A 22,682-nucleotide genomic window follows, 5' to 3' on the forward strand; every position below is an offset into this window, starting at 1 on the left:
ACTGTGATACTTTTTTTTCAGGATTTGGTGATAAATAGAAAGTTCAAAAGAACAGCATTTATTTGAAATAGAAATCTTTTGTAAAATTTGAGGTGCCTTAACTGTGACTTTTGTTTAATTTAATGCATCCTTGCTGAAAAAAAGTATTAATTTCTTCCAACAAAAAAAAATAAATCTGACTAAAATTTGTAAAATGTGTACATTTCATTTTGCAGTTTTCCATCTAAGAAAAAAAGTTATTTTTGTGAACTGAAATTTACTTAAAGGATATGACATGACAAAATACTGGCTAAATTCAAAGGGTAGTTATGTCTAAAAGACAAAAAGCAAAATGTAAAAATCAAAACTGATGCCACAGCAGCTCTCTTCCAGTTCTCAGATTGCAACTCTGTCCTTGCTTCTCTTGGCTGTGGATGAAAAGAGGCTTTTAAAATAGAGCTGGGCAGGCCAGGGAGAGATTAGAGCAAATGACAGCTATGACAAGAGCCGTGGCCACAACACCGGACAGACGCCCCGGGTCGAGTTCTTAGAAGACCCGGTTCCACCCAACCACTCACACAGACCTGAGCCGCGGAGCTGAGAAAAATCCTTTAATTTTCTCTCCAGCCATCTGACAAATTGGAGGGAGATGGTTAAACTGCTATTTTAATTGAGGGAAGAAACACGATCCATAGCACAATTTGCCTTTTCACTCCCCCTCGTGCTCTCCTCGCCACATAAATGACAATGTGTCATTGGTCAAAGAGTTGACATGCCGTGCCTCACTGCAAACCACTGCTGGCTCTTGTTTTAATTTTGTATTTCTGGAATCTTTCAATAACTTGCATATTTCAAGCCATACAATTAAAGGAGACATATCTTTGGGGACAATACTGTGGACTGCTTCACATTTACGGATACAGTCTGATTTTGCTGGCATTTTCTCCATGTCTGCCCAAAACGATGCACCCATAATTCATACTTATTCAAAATCACTTTTTAGCATTCTCTGTGGAATGCTTTTGGTTTGGAAGCATTTGTCAGTTTAAGAGCTCTAAGAGAACCATGTATTTTCCTAAACCCACGCAACTTTGTGAATTCCTTTGCTAAAAATATCACTTTAAGCAAACCAAAGCTTGTGCATTAAAAACTTTAGGTATGTTTAGTTGTATTATATAGAAATTGGTCTTTATTGTTATTCATTACAATAGTCTTTGTTTTTTTCAGTGATCATGTACAGTTGTAATTTAAATTATTCAACCCCTATTGCAAAGCAGATTTATTGGCAAAATGTACAGACTTCCAGCTTTTTGTAACGAACAAATCAAACAAATAGCTCAACACTAATGTTTCAAGTGGTTTCCCCAATCTCAACTGAAAATGCGACTTTTAATGACTTCTGCAGTCTCAAAATTATTCAACCCCTTCATGGCAAGCATCTTTAGTACTTAGTAGAACACATTTTGCTGTTATGACCTGCAGCAAACGAGATGTATAACCAGACACCAGCTTCTGACAGTGTTTCTGAAGAATCTTAGCCCATTCCTCATGAGCAATGGCCTCCAGTTCAGTAATATTCTTGCATGCTGCAACCGCCCTCTTCAAATCCCACCAGGGATTTTCTATAGGGTTCAAGTCAGGTGACTGTGATGGCCAATGTAGAATATTCCAGGACTTCGTCTGCAACCAAGTGGAGTTTGAGGTATGCTTGATCATTGTCCTGTTGGAAGGTCCAATGTCACCCAAGCTTCAGCTTCCTCACTGATGACATGACGTCTTCTCCTGATACTTCAATGAATCCATCTTGCCTTCCACACGCTGCAGGTTTCCAGTGCCAGAGGATGCAAAGCATCCCCAGAGCATCAGCACCATGCTTAACTGTAGACTGAGGGTTCTTTTCAGCATATGCTTCATTCTTCTTCTTTCAGACATACCACTGATCCATAGGGCCAAAAAGTTCCAGTTTTGTTTTATCGCTTCACAGAACAGAATCCCAAAACTTCTGTTGCTTATTTATATGATTTTGAGCACTTTTCTTGTGCTTTTGGGTCAGTAGTGGTGTACGTCTTGGAGTTCTGGCATGGAAACAGCATGCGCTTAGTAAGAGCCAGTGCAAGCTGAAAACTCAGTGTCACTGTTCACACCAAGTCTTGCTGTATGTCTTTTGCAGTCATTCAATGTTTTTTCTGAACCTGCTCAGAAATCTGGTTGCAGCCATTGATAGCTTCCTTTTTTTGCCCGATCCAGGTAGTGTAACCACTGTTCCTTTAACTTTGAACTTGCGAACTATGCTTCCAACGGTGTCTGTAGAAACATTTAGTGCCTTCGCTATCTTTTTGTATCCTGTTCCTTGTTTGTAAAGGGTGATGATATTTTCTCTTAACATTTTTGACCATTCTTTTGACTTAGACATATTTCTAACATGCAGTTAAATGTGACACTTAAAAAAACCTAGCCAGTTTATGTAATTCATGTGTTCTAGCTCAAGCAAACCTGGTGCAACTAATGAAGACCTTGATTAGTTGCATCAGGTGTACTTGAGACAACACCTGTTTTGCAGATTTGTGCTGTTGCGAGGGATTCTATTAAGGGGGTTGAATAATTTTGAGACTGCAGAAGTCATTAAAAGTTGCATTTTCAGTTGAATTTGGAGAAACCACTTGAAACATTGGTTGTGTTATAGTATTATTGCAATTTTACGGTAGGATTGCACAATTTAAAATAACTGTTTTCCATGTGAATATGTTTTAAAATGTAATTTATTCCTAAGCTTCAGTGTCACATGATCCTTCAGAAACCATTCTAATATGCTGATTTGCTGTTCAAGAAACATTTTGTGGAAACCGTGATAGATTATTTTCATTGAATCTTTTGTATCAATGTAAAGGCTTGAAGAGTGTCAGTTGAAGACAAAAGCAAACATATAATCATGCAACACGGCTAAGAAACTAAAAGAAAAGCACTGCAAAAGTCTTTAAGTCATGTGCATTAATCTTTTCATGACATTTTAGGGAACAAATGAAGCTGGCCGCTTCTGGGCCCGGCCCATGTTTGAAGTCACCGTGCTCCTCGCTTCACAGAAGCAGCAAGGCAGCGTTTGCAGCTGGGAGTAAGTTGTCAGACTGAGTCCTGTAGGCCGTAGTCTGGAGATTAGCGCACCATTCCTGGTCGACTAGATTCGCTCAATCCCCACAGGGATGCCGTCTCTCTTGCTCCATAATAAAACATGGGCAGACCTGTCAACACTGAAGATATTTGCTGGAAAGATAAGCAGAAGCTTCTGTCTTTTTCTCCTGTTTTGAATGCAGGCCAATACTTTTTCTGGAAGTGTTTCCAAAGGTCTATTTATTTTCCCTTTCCTGCACCCTGTTTTTAGTTTTCCTCTTTTCGGCGGTCATAAATCAAAGTACATAATGCCTCAAACAAATAATGTTTCAGGAGTCTAAAGTCGATATCCTAAGGCTGTGATGTAATTCAGAATGGAGTGAAACAGACTCTGCTCGGCATACAGTGGGGGAGGTCATTAGTAACTGTGGGATTTAGGACCTGTCTGTCTGAACAATAAACATCCTTACAGTATGACCTAGACGCAGTGAAAAAAAATCCATCTTGAATAGTGGGAATCTCATGAAGAGAAAAGAAAAAGCATTGGCCATTTAAGATTTCACATAATACCCCATTGTACCTTCATTTTAAAAGCTCTTAAATGGATGAAAATTTTAATTCTGACATCAATTACTCACCCTCATGTTGTTCCAAACCTGTATGACTTTTTTTCTTCTGCAGAACACAAAATAAGATATTTTATATGAAAGTAAATGTGGTCCAAAACAATATTAGACCTCATTGACTTTCATTGTATGGACAAAAAAAAAAAAAAAAAAAAATCTTCTACACAAGCGTTCTACACAAGAAAAAAGTAATACAGGTTTAAAAACAGCACAGGGGAGAGTAAATGAAGACAGGATTTTCATAGTTGGAGAAACTCTCCCTTATCCCTGTAACTAACTCATTGTGTGACCCACAGAAGGGTGATGTCATTAAGGTGTGTCGCCAACTGAAGGAGTCTGGGATCACTGGTAATCTCTACCGGTAATCAAAGTACCTCTGCTCACCAAGTTAAAGTGTCATTGGGTTACAGACATTGGTGGTGAGTGATGGGAACCCGTGCAGTCTGTTTCCACATATCCAGCACCGCCGCAGACACGCTGCTCTCCCGTCAACCCTACTGTTGTTTTCAATTACACTGTTATTGGACTATTTGTCAGGCTTTGAATGGGACAAGCCAAATCGGTTAGAGCTTGTTGCTGTAAGGAAACAATCATATGGTCTTGATTTCCCCTTTTAGCATCGCCTCGCCATAGCCTGCACATTATAATAGGTCGCAGCCAACATTTCACACGATGTAAGGCCAGAGAGAAAGAGAGAGTGAGAAGGATGGAGGGGGGAAGGAAAGCCAGGAGGAGTGATTTGTTATCTGAGTGCCAAAATGGTGTGTCAATGCCTTTCACTCTTGCAAGTGAAGGATGCTGGGTATGTAGATGCCTCTGTAAGGCAAGAGATCAGTAAATCAAGTCGAGTTGAGTGTTGCTCTTTTGAGAATGGTAGCAGGAATCTCAAAAGGAAGATAGACCGGCAGATTGACTTTAGCTTTGAGACACCCAGAGAAAGGCTGTTTTGAGCAGATCCTTTCATAGTCTCCAGAGCCCAGAGAAGATTTCTGACACCTATAGGCTGAGAATGTTTTCCCAGGGTCCCTAGTGAGAGAGTCCCCGCTTTTCTTTCTCTTTTTTCCATGTAAAAGATCTTTAAGCGTGTCTTTTCTTAAGTTACTTTTTTTCCATTTATCCTCCTCCTTTCCAAATATAACATTATCCTTTTCACTCATAACTCTCATTGTAAATATAATGGGAGTCTTCGATAAATATGATGTATAAATAATACACCAATTCTTGGAATATTTGAGTAGTAATTCACCGTAGTCAACAAAAAGACAAGACAGAACGAGAGACTAGAATTTGTGTGTATATGCCTTATTGAGAAAGCTGGTTTGCATATGTGTGTATGTGGGTTTGTGTTTGTATAATTTAAGAGGTGCGTGTGTGGCAGGCTGTGGCTTGGAGCTGGAGTTTGGACAGTGAGGGAACAGTCAGTCCCTGTCTGGAGGCTATGTTAATCCTGTTTTCTTTAAGGAATAAAACAGAGAGGAGAACCCGAGAGAGAACGTGACTTTTCAGAGCTTTAAATTGGGTTCAAGCTGAAGCTACCACAGCTGATTTCAGACAGACATACCAGAGCACCGTGCCCATCAATAATGATTGAGAGCATGGTTGGACACCACTGAGAATTGAACTAAGAATGCTTTTAAAATTTGAATAGAGGTAGCAAACATGGTGTAGAATTTCAATTTATTAAAATAACTAAACTTAAAAAAAAAAAACTTATTTGAGATTAAATTAAAATTCCCCCTATCTTTTTTTAATGCATGTAATTGATCTTATTCTAAACGATTAATCCATGCATTTTTTTTTTTTTTTTTTTTTGGACTTCATCACTTTTAATCAAAATGTCACAACTCGATCTTCCAGTGAAAAAAAAAAACACACAAAAAAACCAGACTTCTATATGGTGACGGCCAGACTTCTCCAATCATTTTGTCTGCTTAAACTCCTGCTCTTTCCTTACAATCGACTGCAAGCTCGCATTCAGAGCTGTCTCAATACAATCAACAACCGATTCCCCAAGTCCCCACCCTACATTTTAGTCAATGTCAAAATACGGAAAAATAAATCTCTGTAATTCCATTACATCCCCTAGTTAAAAAACGTCTTGGGTTACAACTGTAACCCTTGTTCCCTGAAAAGGGAACGAGACACTGCATCGATACGACACTTTGGGGAACACCCTTAGCGTAACGCATCTGAAGTATGATTGAAACTAATCCAATCCTGATTGGTGCTGCGTCATGACGTAACATGTGGCGGCATACACGGAAACTACAAAGGGACAAAGGGACAAAGTTAGCTTCTGCGATGAAGCAAGTCGCTCCCAGACAGGGGAAGGTGTGGCGGAGGGACGCAGTGTCTTGTGCCCTTTTCAGGGGACAGCTCTTGTGACTGTGCCATAATAAGCCAGTTGTCAATATAATTTAGCACCCTGATACCCTGAAGCCTCAGAGGAGCTAGAGCTGCATCCATGCATTTGATAAACGTGCGAGGGGAGAGAGCTAGGCCGAACGGAAGAACTCAATATTGGAATGCTCCGCCCCCGAAAGCGAACATCAGGAACTTCCTGTGAGATGGAAGGACGGATATGTGTAAGTATGCGTCTCTTAGATCTATCGTGACAAACCAATCCTCAGATTTGATCTGACTCACGATGAAAGGAATAGTGAGCATCTTGAACCTGAATCTCCTCAGAGACCAATTCAAGTGCCTTAGATCTAAAATTGGCGCAAACCCCTGTCCTTCTTGGGAACAATGAAGTAGCGGCTGTAGAACCCAGACTCCCTCTCCGGAGGAGGAAAACGCTCTATGGTCTCCTTTACCAGCAGGGAGTTTACTTCCTGTTCCAATACCCGACCCTGCACTGGGTCGACTGCAGTCCACACCACCCCGCTAAATTTTGGTGGGCGGAATCGAACTGCAGCCTGTAACCCTTCTCTATTGTGCGCAGCACCCTAGGAGAAATATTTGGCAGGTCTTGCCATGCTTGAAATATTCTACTAAGGGAACCAGCATCTCAAGACTGATTTGGGGTATTATTCGAGATTCGTTCTCGATCCCCTGAAGCGGCTCTCCGGCAGGGTTTGGTCGAAACGATTCTCAATGTGTGGACGCGAGCGCTGCCTGGCCACAATGAACACAGCCAGCACCCTCAGGATCTAATGAACTGAAAGATAGCCAAATCTCAAGCAAGTATGGCACAGGGAAGCCAGACACAACACACACACAGAGAGAGAGAGAGAGAGAGAGAGAGAGAGAGAGAGAGACTCTTACTAGGCAGGGCAGGGCTGTGTGTTACACAGGTGAGAGCCAACCACAGGTCTGGTCTGAGGGTTGCAGAGCGAAGAGTTGACCTGCGTGTGTTGATCTTGCAGACAAAGGGCTTTCGTTGAGACCCGACCTGAGAGAGAGTTAGAAACAGATGGGATGGCGGATGAGTACAAACACTTTGCATCTACTCTCCTTGGATATGTTGTAGAGATCCATCTCAGATAAACGAATGCATCATCAGAGCAAACTTTTTGAAAAGGAAAGCTTGGAGCACACTGTCCATGAATGGTCTTTCTGGGGATTATGGGAGCTCAGGATGAATGGCAGTACTGTAGTGTGGCTTCTGTTGAGGCAAACAAAGCTGGGCCTCTGTCAGTGTGAGAGGCCAGGAGGGGCTGCCCAGAGGTCTGCTCTAAAGAAAAGCATGAATGAAACTGTGTGAGAGCACAGATAGAGATCTGTGCTCTGGGCATGTCATAGTGCTGTCTGTCTGCCACCAACACTCAGAGAAAACTGACTGTGAATGGAGGAGCCACTACCACAGAGATGAGCCAATGAGATTGTGAGGTCTGAAGGGAAGGAGGGGCACACTTTTGTCTTTCTGTCCTGCTCACAAAGGTGCATTTGATGGACCTGGACAAACACACTCATAAACTTCCTTTCTCAACAACACACAAGCACAAAAACTCTCCGCTCTCTCACACTTGTGTCAAAAAAACGAACATGTACAGTACATTTGGCACCGACTCACCCCCAGCACAAGGCGCTGAGCAGTCAGAGCGCACCACAGACCAAGTGTAGTTGTGCTTCTTCTCTGGATGGGGAAAAGTATACTCCCATGATACACCAGGATTTTTACCCTGAAGAAGAATCTGTGGAGGAGAGATGATCATAGGTCAGTTATAATCGAGTGACAGGTTTCTGTCCATCCAAGTGCACACTACTGTTCACTGATTTCAGTCATTTTCATAACATTTTCAAACACTTAAATTATTCCTTCAGTCAAACTGAAATTGAACTTGTTTCTGAATGTCTTGTCAATGTCTTCTCCAGCAAGGGAGAAGGTGCCAGAGTGTCTGGTGCTGTTTTGTGGCTATAGCTCCATTGGGACTGAGAGACGACACCACAGTTTTCCTAGTGATGCTGCACTAGAGGGATGTTTAAATTAGATTGTCTATGTGTTTGAAATGAAGCTTGTCAGCTTGGAAAACGGCACAAGTGGACCAAACTGTGGGTTGGGTGAATCTGAATATTTTCATATAGTGGTGTACAATGAGACTTAACTTCCCAGGAAGATTTACATCAATGTTTATGTTTCATTAGGCCTGTATGCTATAGTTTTGGTGGCTGTTCCTGGAGAAGATCTTACAGTCATTCATGTGAGACTAGACCACAGAGGAAGTTCAGCCTGTTTCTCACTAAATACTGTATGTGCCCAGGGCCAGTGAGGACGGCCTGAGGATAACTCTAATGGAGTGGAAAAGTCCTCAGACAAGAAGAGGAGTTTATTTTTATTTTTTTATTTTTTTACTTAGGCTTTGCCACATGGGGATTTTCCTCAGACTATTTGTAATAAAAAAATGCAATGACACTAAATTCACTGGAACTGGTAAACCACCAAACTATATGTAGAAAGTACAAACTAAGCAGCTAAACAAGGATCGAATACTAAGGGTCACTGCACTCACTGAAGAGTTACAGCAGTGTTTACACAAGCCAACAGTAATTGCAAGGCAGCCCAAATTTCTCGTAAGTAAGAGTGAAAACTGAAGTAGTGGATTAGGCAGATGCCACCCAACCTCTAATTACTATGGATTTGCCCTCAGTGAGTTAATGTTTTGAACAGGAAGAGTGTGGCAGGCTGCTGTTGATATGGGAAGATTATCTTTAAGTCAGTCACAATAAACACGATAAATACTCTTCACCCAGCCTCAGTGCTCTGCCAGATTAACAGGTTAGCTAAAACCATCCCATTTCTTTACAAGCCAAAATTGGGTTCAATTTAGTGTTGTGACTATATGTTTTATATTAAGGATGGAGAGGCATGAGTTTGTGTGCATTCATGTTTTTAGTTCAATGAGATGCAAGAGACCTGTAGTATAGGGGCAAAGAGTCTATCAACAGAACATCAGAAGGTATTGTGTGAATTAAACAAAGGATAGATGATTTCCAGAGGAAGTAAAACAAGTATATTGAAAGACAGTGGCAAGTTAGCAAACTTTTTGGCTCACTTTCTTTCCGAGCATCCAGGCTGAATCTATTGCCCTGGAAGTGATCCATGAGGCCATGCACGCTAGCCTTTTCAAGGCAGGTCCAGATTTACAGTTGGCACTGAACACAGAGCAACAATTCCAGAATCAGGCTCAGGAGGAGGTCTCTGATCCATCTGTGATCCGGCTAGCCATCTGACTATGGATACAACACATGGAGAAACTCTACCTCTTCTGCTCCAGGGTCAAGACCCACATGAGTCCATTGCACCATGTCTGTGCTCTGATATAGGAAGTCTAGAGTTTCAGTCTTAACATATGCAACATGAATCACAATTCTGATTATCAACTCAACATGCAAACATCATTCCCTATCCAAATATTGCTTCCTTGTGTCTTATATTGTCTTATGTTGCAATAAAAGCTTAATTGCATGCTTCTGTCTCCATTCTCGCACTAGACATCCCCTTACTATCTTTCACCCTAGTCATTCTAAATAATGACGGAAAATCTGGGGCAATTACTGAACTCTGTTGAACAGGACCACTAGGACAGGTTCATTATCAAGCACTCCCAGTATAGGGTTACTACACAAAAATCCATCTGTACCCTGGCTAGAAGTGTAGAAGTTTCTCCCGTCATAAAGAAAAAAGAGTGGATGAAAGACTGATGAATGGGAGCATGGATACCACATATAAAGGCCCCGATATACTTTAAGCAAAATCAAAGAGTTTATGGTGTGATGTCATTTTGAACAAAATCAGGCCACAATGAGTTCAAGTTCGATTGGAGTTTGTTTTCGGGAGTTTGAAAAATGCTGAACTTTCTGGAAAAGATTGCACCAGCTGGTAAACACCTTCAAACTATGATTGGTCCATGGCGATTACGTAATAGGTATATGTGCTCTTGGGCTCCACCTTCTTTGACGTGGAAATCTTCTCTGGGGAATTTCTTCTGTTCAGTCTGGGTTTGCTACAAGCTATGTTTGTTACAGGAATGCTACAAGAATGTCAATACCTAAATGAAAATGAAAAGAGTGTTTCAATCAGAAGTTTGAAGTTTGAAGGGAACGTTCTGATATGTCTTGTCTAGTGCCTCTCAATCCACCTTGCTGAGCTGATTACAAGTTCTGGAACCAAGTCAAAGCGTACATTCACATTTCTTGAAGTGCATTTTCCTTGGCATTCAAAAAGGGTCTTGAAGCTGAAGTAGAAGGGTATACAGAGATCCAGTCAAGCATAATTGACCAGCTGCTTCCCTCGAATCACAACTCCAAGCCTCTCTGATCTACTGAGTTCAATTGCAGAAATCTTAATCTTTTAATCTCTCTCTAACCTCCTCTTCTTTTTGAAATTACAGAGCATACTTAGAGAGATTAATGCCAACTCATCTGCAAATCAGACCTCTGCTGCCACTGCCCACCCTGGGGAAAATGTAATGAACAGAGGGCATGTAGGATAAAGGGGAATGCTGCATGCACGTAACACACAGGTTGAGTACTGTGCAGATCAAAGGCCAGAAAATAAGATCAAAATGAAAGTGTATTAAGTGAAGCATGCTTAACTTTTATACAACTCACTTACACAACACCTGCAGTACTATCAAGACCACATAAATTTTTAACAGTTTGAGGTGTTGGTAACAAAAGAAATGTGGACGTTTGATTGCAAAGACTGTAAGTATACTGTACATAATGTATCAGCATTTGTTGTGACTGGTAAGTGAACAACAGAAAGAAATTCAAACATGTTCTGTGATGTAACATTTTGTGATGGTTACAACAAATATTTCAGAAAATATTTAGCAGAATTGAATTGTTTTGGTGTTACAGCATTATTCTTTATTTCAGTCTTATGTTCCCTAGTGAAAAAACCCTATACCAAAATGTATTTAAAATACATTTATTTCATACTAAGTATAGTATAAATCTATTAGCATATTTACTGACATATCAATCTTTAAATGCAATATATTTAAAGTGTACCTCCTAAAGTATACTTGCAATAGTCCCATTTTAGCACAATCAAATACTTAAGTATATCTTTAGTTGGACCTCAGCTCTATTTCTGAATAACTACAGTGCATTAGGTACAAAATTAGTTGTTCCAATTTAGCAGACTTTCAGTATATCAATTTAGTATACCAAAAGTATAATTGCAGGTTATTTATATTAAGGTCATAAATATGTAAATGTTTTTGTAGTATACCTAGCATAAAATAAATGTATTTCAAATACATTTTGGTATATGTATTTTTCACTAGGGCTGTCATGGTCATAACATCTCTACATCTCGATATAACAAACGTCTTCTACTTGAAATCTTGACAAGATCTCATTTAATTTTCCCTTAAACTCAATGTAAGCAAAGTTGTTGTCCCACGTTTTACATAAAACTTGTTTCCTCACATTTTTTTCTTGGTCTGGAGGTAACAAAATCCATTTATAATTGTAATGTACAGTATATATACAGTTATATCATGGATAAGTAAATTCTCTTCCCAAGAACAAGCATAATATTACATATCCCACAGAACTGATCTATTACAGCAGGACACAATGGCATAAAGGTTTAAATGATTCTTCTGAAATCAAATTATATCCCTTTCTCATCTTCACTTCAAGTTTGTGCAGATATATGAAGCGCCCTTACTATGACTTAACCTCAATGGTCATCTGAACCCACAGTCGTCAGCCATCATGTAAGAGGTGCCCTGTGCTGCCCATTAGCAAGAGCACACAGTGCAGCAAGTTCAAAGCTTAGTGCTATTCACAATGTCGCACCGTTTGATCTTGAATCTCAACATACTGAAGATGGAAGTCACAATGACCATGTCGGCTCTGGCCTGCAATTAATCCCAAACAGAGGCGTTAGTCTGCCCGTTTGACTCATTCTTCTCTTCTGTCTCTCTCTCTATCTTTCCCTCATTTGTTTCTCGTCTCTCTTGCCCGCCCACTGTCCCTCAGCCTTGTTTTCATCTGACCGAATGGCCACGGTACTCTTGCCAAGACCCTGTCATGGCTAATTCGCTAACAGGTGTCAGGCCAGACGGGGACGGGGGTCACTCACTTCAAAGAGCAGGGTCTCATTAGTGGGGCCTGTGGCGTACAAGGTCTCAGGCCGGTTGAAAGAGCGCTGATAGTTGAACGTAGTGCCGGCGAACTGAAATCTGCCCGGCCAGTCCACCGTCCAATCCCCCGTCAGGTAGTAGGTGCCACGCTTCAGGCTGCGGACAGCAAGGTAGCTGGTAGAGATCTCCATCTCCTGCACCCTGATGCTCCTCGCTCCAGCAGGAACCATCACAATGGGGTAATACTCTGAAGAGAGAGAAAAAAGAGAAATAGGTTTGCCATGTCTGTTCACTTTTGCAGTTTCTGCATTTTTTAGGCCCACAGAAAACAGGCATCTTTGAGCTGATGCATTATCACCTCCTTTAGTCAGAAGAGAGCAAAGAGGTGCTAGACTGCAGAGCTCTTGATGTGTAAAGTGCTCTAAAAAATACATTTCTGTTTTCTGTTAAGCCTGAGGAGAGGAGCTCTAAAGTGGCCCACAGACTTGCCTATACTGCAAGAATTTAATTTGATTTATTTTATTTTATTTTATTTTAGTTTAGTTTAGTTTAGTTTAGTTTAGTTTAGTCTCTGTCAGCATATTTTATTTCATTCTAGGCCACTAGTTCTAAAACTATATTGATCAAATCAGAACAATCAAGAACCACATTATTACAATCCTCCAAAATTCAGTCCCTTTACTGTCCCTTTCACTGTCCCAGAGATACCAAATGTTTGGAGGTTTCACCATGAAAACAACTTCTCCTTGGTCTTTAAAAATGTCTGATATTAATTTAGTGATCAAATGTAGCATTCTTATGGAAATATGATAATATATTGTAATTATAATTTAAATTGGAATACTTTTCAAATTGTATTTCATAAAACAACATCTCAGGAAAATGTTATGGGGTTTCAAATAAAAAAAATACTTTCTGTTACAGAACAGGGCATTGATTTCAAACGTGTCCACTGTAGAGGACATCAGGACTTAAATCGTCTTTATCAGGCATTTTAGGAGACACAGCAAGTGAATATGGAAATAAATTATACATCAATATTCCTATGAAATATTAGATATTATTATTAAAATGTTGCCAATTATTACTCCAATTATTACACTTCTTTTTTCATTAAATGTTGCTCCAAGAACACTTTAATGTGCAAATTAGATACAGTGTATAGATACATTGCATTGAATGGGAATATTAATTTACGGCCATTTTACCCACATATTGCATAAAGTAAAATGGTGTATCAATTCATTCCGTTATTTCTTTCATAACATAGTTGAGAATAATCTTTATACAAATTTTGGTTGAAATAATCCTGAAACCCCAAAATGTATTGGTGATTGAAAAAAAATCCCATTGGTTTTGCCTATACATATAATTTCTTGTCATTTTATTTTTTAAACAACTTAGTCCTGGCGTCCCACTACAGAGGACATAGCATAACGTATGAATAAAATATTATTTTTCAAAAATGTTTTTTTACCATTTGTTTATTGTGCTCTAAACAGTGTGATGACATGGAAAAAAACTAAATTCAAACAACTTTTTTTTTTCTGGCTCTCAGGAGGATATACTACTACCATTCAAAAGTTTGGGGTCAGTAAGATTAACTAAATAAATTAATACTTTTTTTGAGTAATGATGCATTGAATTGATCAATAATGGTAGTAAAGCCATTTATAATGTCTATTTCAAATAAATTATGTTCTTATGAATGTTCTATTCGTCAAAGAATCCTGAAAAATATGTATCAAGGTTTCCAAACAATTTATACATATATATACATGGACCAATAAAATTATGGTTGGCACGCATAGTACGGAGCGTGGGAAGTCACCTGTAGAAGAAAAAAAAATATCCGTGCAAATCCGTGGCCATGGCTTTTTCCCTCCGTTTATAACAAATTCTATACAAATTCTTCAATTGTCTCCTTGATTTGACATATCGTGCCCACGGAATAATAAATCGTACCCATGAGATCATAATCCATGCACTCAGATTTGTAAACTGTACCTTTAATTTATGAATTTGTGGGGACAGATTTAAAAAACTAAAGGTATCTGAGAGCACGGATTATAAACTCGTGGGTACGGTTTATCAATCCATGGAAACCGAGGGAACAATTTAATCATTTGTGAGGATGGTTTATCAACTGAGGGAACAAACTGCAAAGCAGTGGCCTTCGGATTTCCGGGTTTTGGTTTCTCCTACAGGTGACTTCCTGGGCTTCGTACACTTTGAGTTATTAGATGCAGCATTACCTTTTTATACCTGCACTGCCAATGTAAAAACGCAAGACTATTATAGATTTACATTTTACATTTACATTTATGCATTTGGCAGACGCTTTTATCCAAAGCGACTTACACTGCATTATCCTATACATTTATACATAGGTATGTGCAATCCCCTGGGGTCGAACCCACAACCTTGCGTTGTTAACGCAATGCTCTTACCACTGAGCTATAGGAAAGCGACTATTATAGATGCATAAAGATTTATTCAAATTGCAGATATTAGAAAATAAATTTTCAATAAAGAATACATTTTTAATATTTTGTTGTAGGGTCATGTTGTGTACCCCCTCAGGTGAGAACCAATGCTTTAGACATATTTCTATTATTTTATAATGATTTACTCATTGTTTCTGTCTCTTGAAGCCTGTTATTCTCTTCCAAATATTGATTCGTCAGAGAAGGTCAGAAGGTAAGAAGGGAACACTCTCTAAAAGCACCTTACCATTGGCTCTGTGCTGAAGGGTGTACTGGCCACTGTAGAACTTGCAGGTGGAGTTGTCTCCTTTACACACCCCACAGGCATCTAGAGTGGCATTTGATCCCAACACCTGGTCACAGCCTACCGACTACACAAGAAAAGTTTTTTAAATGAAATTTTCAAACTGACATGCTCAGTTTAGCCCATTAGGCCTGTTGAACATAAAAAGATGAAAACCAATGGAAAATCTGTGGTAAATGTGATGCCAGAAATATGACTATTTCATAATCTGCATCTCCTCACATACCTCACATATCCCATCGATGCACACGCCTCCTTTGTAGTCAGAGCAAGACGTCCCATCTTTGACTTTGCTGGACATAGCGAAGAAAAAATCAAAGTCCTCAGCAATGCAGTACAGTTTGCAGATGTCCTCTTCTAGATAGGAGATGAATAGGGTCATTAGATCTTATAGCTTCAGAGTGGTTTTATGTTAGATCTTTTTAAGCTGTCCACCGGTACCCTCAGCAATCTGCTATGAAGTTTCATGCATGAAGACATATGAAGCAATGATCTTACGAAAAAAATGTCATACAAAATGCAGGTGGACTTTTATGTCAAATGGAAAACAATTATTTGGCACACATGCACAAACCCAGAAAAATGAATGATTACCATATATCACATTTTATAGGTCAAGTAGTTTGAGCTCGAGTATTGGATTGCTCAAACACAAATTGCTGCATATAAAAAAAAATAATAATAAAAAAATGTTTTTTATCTGCGTAGTTGTATAGTCGCTACACAAAAGAGAGAACTTTGCTTTCCATCATGCATCTTTTATTCCAAGCAGACACAATGCAAGTGTGTATACTGTCTAGTACTAATTACTGGGCACGTGTAAGCTATGTATGGTTGGCCGTGAAGCAACTAGAAGACTCGCCATGCTGTACAGAACATCCCCACAAAACATATGTTACACTAAAATTTTAAACTCTGTTACAAATGGGCCCATAAAGCTGGAATGCAAGAGGGGCGGGAGGGGAATGCTCTATCCAACTCTCCCACCGAGAGAAAAATATGGACCTATCAGAGATGCATCTGCATCCACACTTCCCAGTCAGAAGAAACAGACCCAGGCTTGTTCAATACAGCAGCACAGTATGAACTGTTTTGTCCTTCTATTGTGAACATATTAGATCATAATTCTTGTGCTTTTACTTCGAAGTAAATCACTTCATTTAAATTCTGCAAAACAACGATGATGTTACAGGCTTAAAGGTGCAGCTGAAAGGGAAACCAAACAATAGTAAAATTAATGTCCCTAAAAGTAAAGGCCAAGTGAAACTTATCAACAGAAGACGTCAGCATTTAATCCAATTTGATCTAATGCCAAAAGCCCAGTCAAAAAGAGGTAAGTTCTTCCTAACACCTGTACTAGTCACTGAAAGTACACCAAGGCCAGACATGTTCTACTGATAAGAGAATGGAGCTCCAATTACCCCACTGACATGCCTGGATACACCAGGAGACAGCTCAGCATCTCCTCTCTAGGCTTTCTCTTTAGTTTAAAAAAAAAAACTGACAGGGTGGTACCCAAATGTTCTTATCCTTTCCCTTTTTCACTTCCAGCCCACTAACTAATAAGGAAGCCCAAATACATAAACAGCCTCAATGGGTCCTTTTCAGGTACAAACCTGTCTACAGGGTTGATCAGTGCACTGCACTCACAGAACGAGTGGCTACATGTTTCCAGTCCAAATCCATCCACTGCTCAGTCAACACACATTAGGTGAGATAAATCGTTTGGGCGGAATATGTTTGTCCGATGTAACAATCTCAACACATATTGTCAGAAACAAATGGGAATGATTACTATTTTAAAAACACACCTGTTCTAGCTGAGTCAGATATCAGAGGGTATTAAAAACCCTCAAAGTAGGCAAGGTCAAGGATGAATGTTTTTAAGAGGTTTGTTGTAAGATTTTGTCTGACGAGGTTACATTATATCATTCAAAAGTTTGAGGTCAATAAGAATTATTATTTATTTATTTTTAATTAGTACTTATATTCAGCAATGATGCATTCGATTTATAGAACATTTATAATGGTAGATTAAAATTCTAATTCAAATAAATGTTTTTTTCTTTTGAACTTTCGATTCATTTCGTTTTCTCAAAAATATTAAACAGTAAAACTATTTTCAACATTGAAAATAATAAGAAATGTTTCTTGAGAAGCAAATCAGCATATTAGAATAATTTCTGAAGGATCATGTGACACTGAAGACTGGAGTAATGATGCTGAAAATTCAGCTTTCCCATTACAGGAATAAATTACATTTGAAAATATATTAAAAAAGAAAACAGTTATTTTAAATTGTAATAAAATTTCACAATATTACTGTTTTTACTGTATTATTGGTCAAATAATGCAGCCTTGGTAAGCAAAGAGACTTTAAAAAAATATGATATGATATGATATGATATATAATATATTATATTATAAATGCTAATTAAAACAGAGTTCACACAGGAGAGGTTTCCTGCGCTCTCTTCCACCCGTTAACTCATTCCCCAACATTGACGTAATTTTCCGTAATTTATGACACAACACTTCCCCGCAACTTAAGGACATTTCCAGCAATCCATGTTTTCACTGTTTTATGGTAGGGGGCGCTATTACGCATATTATGCAAATGTAAAATAACGTGATTATCAAACATTACACATCATATAAATCAAAACTGCCTATCGTTACCAAATGAAATGTCGACCCAGGAAGAGCTACAAGACTGTGCAAGCTTTGGGGGAGTTGATGAAAGCGATATACTCATCTATGTTTTGATCATCGTTCTGAAACCAATACGGACCTAGGCTTTGACTTTTTGTTCAAAATGTTGCTTTTTTTATTAAACTTACCCTCATTCAAGTGTTGAAAAAACAAATTCATGAAGCCAGAATATTTCATTTTTTTTAAAGCAGAGGCTCTGTTCTTTGTTTTGATACAGTATATTGCATGATCAGATATTCATACAAATATATATATATATATATATATATATATATATATATATATATATATATTCTGGAGGCCAGGAAAGTTTTGTGAAAATTATCAAAAAAGCTGGCGGGGACAGACTTAATGAGACATTTGCTTTTATACATAATTAATGCATTAAGGCCCAAATATCTCCCAAATACCTTCCACTTTGGTGTATGGCTTCCATTTGTAGTACCATCCCCTGAAGGGTTTGCTGTTGTACTCGGCGCACTGCTGAGCTCTGAAGTCCACTCCATTGGGCTGGCATGGCTTGGTGTTACACAGCTGGTGCAGTCGACTGGGGCCTTGGCAGAACTTGCCGTTGTGCTGTGGGCTTGGGTGAAACAACCAGCAATTAGCACAAGTGAACATGGAAGCAGAGAGAGAGAGAGAGAGAGAGAGAGAGAGAGAGAGAGAGAGAGAGAGAGAGAGAGAGAGAGAGAGAGAGAGAGAGAGAGAGAGAGAGAGAGAGAGAGAGAGAGAGAGAGAGAGAGAGAGAGAGAGAGAGAGAGAGAAACAGATGTGCCTCAGCAAGCATTCAACATTCGTGTAGGAATGACAGCCATTCAGTATTTTTTGGAAGAGGTTCTGGTGAGATACATTTCATATGATGTGCATTAGCATCTGCACTAAGAGAATGCCTTTGAGTGTTATCGGTGATGTGTCTCACTGAATTACATCCCAACTGACAGCTGTAAAAGATATAAAGTGTTTGGGATGCAATTCCATTCATGACTTGGACTCGCCTTTGTTTTCAACAGCAATGATTTTTGAATAATAAACTTCAGCAAGAACAAGACAATACACAGCTGTGCTGATCTATGTGTAATCTGAGTAAACTGGCTTCCCCATTGCAGTCAAATGGGAAAACTGGTTGAAAATGTTTTGTTTTGGATGCTGGTAACACTGTCAGAAAAATGTGTGGAAAAAATGAGGAACATTTTTTTACTTTAGGGGTACAAGAGCTTGTCACTGGGGCAGTACCCTTAAAAGGACAAGCTCACACCTTTTCTACCCCTAAAAGATGCATTTTAGTACCTTAGACTAGTAATATGTACCCTTGAGGTACTACTATGAAGTTTTTTCTGGTGAACAACATCACTCTGCTGATCCAACAAAAAACAACCACCACATTATCATAAACCTGCTTGGACCAGTATGAAAATTCATTCATTCACCTTTATTACTTTGAAACCTGTAATGGCTGACTCCTGCACTCAAGGCTGTATATCAGGTCAGCTCTCAGGCTGTGTTGCTGAGGCAGCTGGAGGCTGGTGAAGAGCGGCAGCCTCCTCCCAATGCCACAGGAATGCCTCCGAGTGCCACATGAAGCAGACAGTCACCATCTTTCCCTGAGGGAAAAGCAGCCCAGCAGCTCCTGTAACTGAGGCTGTGAGAGCAGAGGCATGCTTGCGGCATGGCTGCATGCTTTAAAGTGGAAGACTCTTGGGTCCCCTCTTGTAGCCTAACCTCAAAGCAAAGGACTGCGCCATGGGCTTGTCAATGTGTGTGTCTGTGCATGTTCTTTTATTCTCTGGCCTTTAGCTTTTTATTGCATGTTCACACTTGAGGTTAGGAAACCGCTCACAGAGAGAACAGATAAGTCTTCCTCATGCTCTTAAAAATCCCTCATCATCTTTATGCATGTACAGTGATCAAACACAGTAAGCATGGGGAAAACACACACAGTGAAATAAATTAATAACTTTTAATCTCAAAACTGACAAAATACTTCTATTGTCTAGACTAGAGCAGCCATTTTCAAACTGTGGGTCATGACCTGCTGGTGGGTTGAAGAGTTGGAATAAGTGGGTCACTAGAATGGTGGTGCGTTCAGCTGCAGTGGAAACAAATATACAGAGTTACCTCTGTTTTATATTATTAATGAATTGTTCGAATAGGTGATTGGTTAAATGCCTGAAATAAGATATGTGGTAAACACAAACTGAAAATATTACCCCAATATTATCAGTAAAACCCCACTCATGATTTTTTAAAAAGGCAGTTATTAACTGAGAGACTGTTGTGGGCATTAAACATCCTCATGGCAAAAAGGAAAACTCATCTACTCAGTAGTGCACTTTTACAACCTTGTTGTGTTTATAGACCTTATGTGCCGAGAATCAAGCGCGCGCTTCATCTCTAGAATTTTGTCTTTGAACTTCCATTTTTGCGGTAGCTCTGCATATTTCTATGGCATCACTGTCAAAGAGTAATTAGCTAGTTAAGTGGATTTACATATTGTAGAGTTATAGAAAGTTATCATGAGCATTGTAATGTTTGAAGCAGATGTCATAACAAATGTAAGTAGACTGGGGAGTTTTTTTTAAATGACCGGTTCATAAAACCGGTCAGAAGTGATTTATGAAAGATTCATTCATAAATCTTACCTTCATGCTGTGGAAATACAAACCGTAAGACAGAACACAACGAGTGCAGCGCTGAAAAGGGGCGGGGCTACATAAGGTCTATACTTGCGCTCTTCAAATTTTGCTAACTAGAACTTTCTAGCTTGTAGATTTAAAATAAAGATAAAAAGATTTTGTCAGAAGCTTAGTGGTGTAGACGTATGACCATGGTGTAGTTAATTTATAGCTTTTTTACTTCTGGTGATTGTATTTAAGCAACAAAATAGGTAAGAATCATAAGCTTTTGTTGGTCACAGAGCTCTTTTTTTATTTTTTATTTTGCAATAATCCAAAAGCCAATGGGAAAATCCTATTGGCTTTTTGTTGAGGGAACCAGTGTGATGCTAACTTCCAGATCGGAAATACTAAAATATGTAGGCTTCAATTACTTTAATTATGTTTTCTTTTCTATTATGTCACTGATATGTTTTAGGTAAGTCTCAAGACTGAAAATGTGACTAAAAGAGTAAGGAGAAGTCAACGAGATCAATGATAGTCTAACAGTGCTGTCAGACGGCTGTTTGTGCATGTCTGCTTTTGTTTTTGGAGCAGGTTTTCAGACTGATCCTATTAGAGCTTTAGCAACAGTGTACTATGGCTCCATATGGTAGAGCACTTATAACAACACACAGAGCAAAGAAAGAGATTTGGAGAAAAGAGGCGGAAGAGAAGGATATGTGTAGGATTTCTGATTAGACATTCAAACAACTGCACCCAAATTCATTTTGTGCTGCATACTAAACTCCACACAAGAGTTGTTGGCAACGGGAATATAGTTCTTCCTTTCTCTCTGTTGACAAGACTTTGTAGCACTGTTTTGCAACTGGAGAATGTTAAATCTATGAACAGCAGCACTGGGTGCAAACAAGGAAACAAGGTCACCCTGTCTGTCTGCTTGCCTGAATTCCCCCAAAACCCCCCACCTAGACCCACATCCTTCTCTATCCCACTCTCTCAATACATCACCCATAACAAAGACCCCCATCTTTAATCAAATCCTCATTATGCCCACACTGTTAGCCATTAGGTATCCACTTTAAAGTCAAGGCATTAAAACAGAGCCCTCCATATATAAATAAACAATACCAAACAATGACGTATGAAATTTAATCGTTTGTTTGTCAGAGGCTTTACCGAAGTCCTGAGGGTGATCGTACATGCATCCTACTCTTTCAACTTTGGCCTCTGGTAATGGTGCATTAATGTTACCCATACTCTGATAGTTACCAATATTTCCAAACAAACTTCAAAAAGGCCATCCCATCAACAACTATCTCCACTAGGCTGTTGTCAAGAGAGATATTTCTCAAACACTCATATCAAAGATGAATGAACCTGTAAATCTGGCTGCTGAGTATGGATACAGTCAAGGGAGCACATTTATCAGATCATTTTTATTGATAAATGTTATTTGAGTGAGATGACATCTCTTGCCGCTGGCTTCAACAGCTGTCTCTTGAGGACCTTATACTGAAGTGATAAGTACGGGGATTCCCCTTGAACCTCACCGCCACAAACAGAAGACATACCAACACCTATTCTGCTGCAGGTGCTGTCTGAAAGCAGTAAGGGAAGATTATCCATCAAAATGCCTCTTTTGAAACACTTCATTTCCGAGTGAAATGATACAGATAAAATGTTCTGATCAACATGAAGTCTGATTCTGATTTTCATAAGGAATGCAGGCAGATGTTCGTGGTGTGCACCTCATAAATATGTGTAAACAGCTGGTCGATGAGAAGAGAAGTCAGAGTGAAAAGCTGCAATATCCCCTTATTTTTGTTGAACCATGAAGGGGGTCACACTGATAGCAAAAAAAAACAGAGAAAATGGAGGCTAATACCTCCCCAAAATCTCAGATTATAGTGCAAATTCTGCCTTAAAAACAAACCCATCTAACAGATTCACTTCAACCTAAACCTCTCTTAGTGGATCAGACGCCATTGGACTAATACAGACCATCAGAATAAAAAAATAAAAAAACATTCACACAAAAAGCACTTTAATGTCTGCCCACAAGTAAGATTAATTTAATCCAAATTTGTGGGGTAAAAAAAAAAAGTCACTTTTTTTATTTTGATTTTTTTTTATCAAATCCAACATATCAAAAACGTAACAATATTTAGGTCATAGAAAGGTTTATATACAGTATAATCTCAATTTTAACAAAATAAGCTTTCCTGCAATAATGTGGGGAATGCCTCCTCTTTTTTTTTTTTTTTTTTTTTTTTGCTTTCCAAAAGCAATCATTTTGCAACATCTCTAAATGG

General features: G+C 39.0%; 1 protein-coding gene across 1 annotated transcript in view; it reads right to left on the bottom strand.

The window, feature by feature from the left end:
- The window catches only part of adamts18 (ADAM metallopeptidase with thrombospondin type 1 motif, 18), a 66,319-nt gene that overhangs the window by 9,338 nt on the left and 34,299 nt on the right, over positions 1-22,682 (bottom strand). The window contains exons 13-18 of the mRNA XM_082162115.1: positions 18,166-18,338; positions 15,270-15,400; positions 14,987-15,110; positions 12,253-12,500; positions 7,726-7,846; positions 6,978-7,104 (exon numbers count right to left, since the gene is read on the bottom strand). Coding sequence (XP_082018241.1) covers positions 6,978-7,104; positions 7,726-7,846; positions 12,253-12,500; positions 14,987-15,110; positions 15,270-15,400; positions 18,166-18,338 — 924 coding nt within the window. The remainder of the gene's footprint in view (positions 1-6,977; positions 7,105-7,725; positions 7,847-12,252; positions 12,501-14,986; positions 15,111-15,269; positions 15,401-18,165; positions 18,339-22,682) is intronic.

Source organism: Leuciscus leuciscus (assembly GCF_965113295.1).
Source record: "Leuciscus leuciscus genome assembly, chromosome: 2".
Classification (NCBI taxonomy): Eukaryota; Metazoa; Chordata; class Actinopteri; order Cypriniformes; family Leuciscidae; genus Leuciscus; species Leuciscus leuciscus.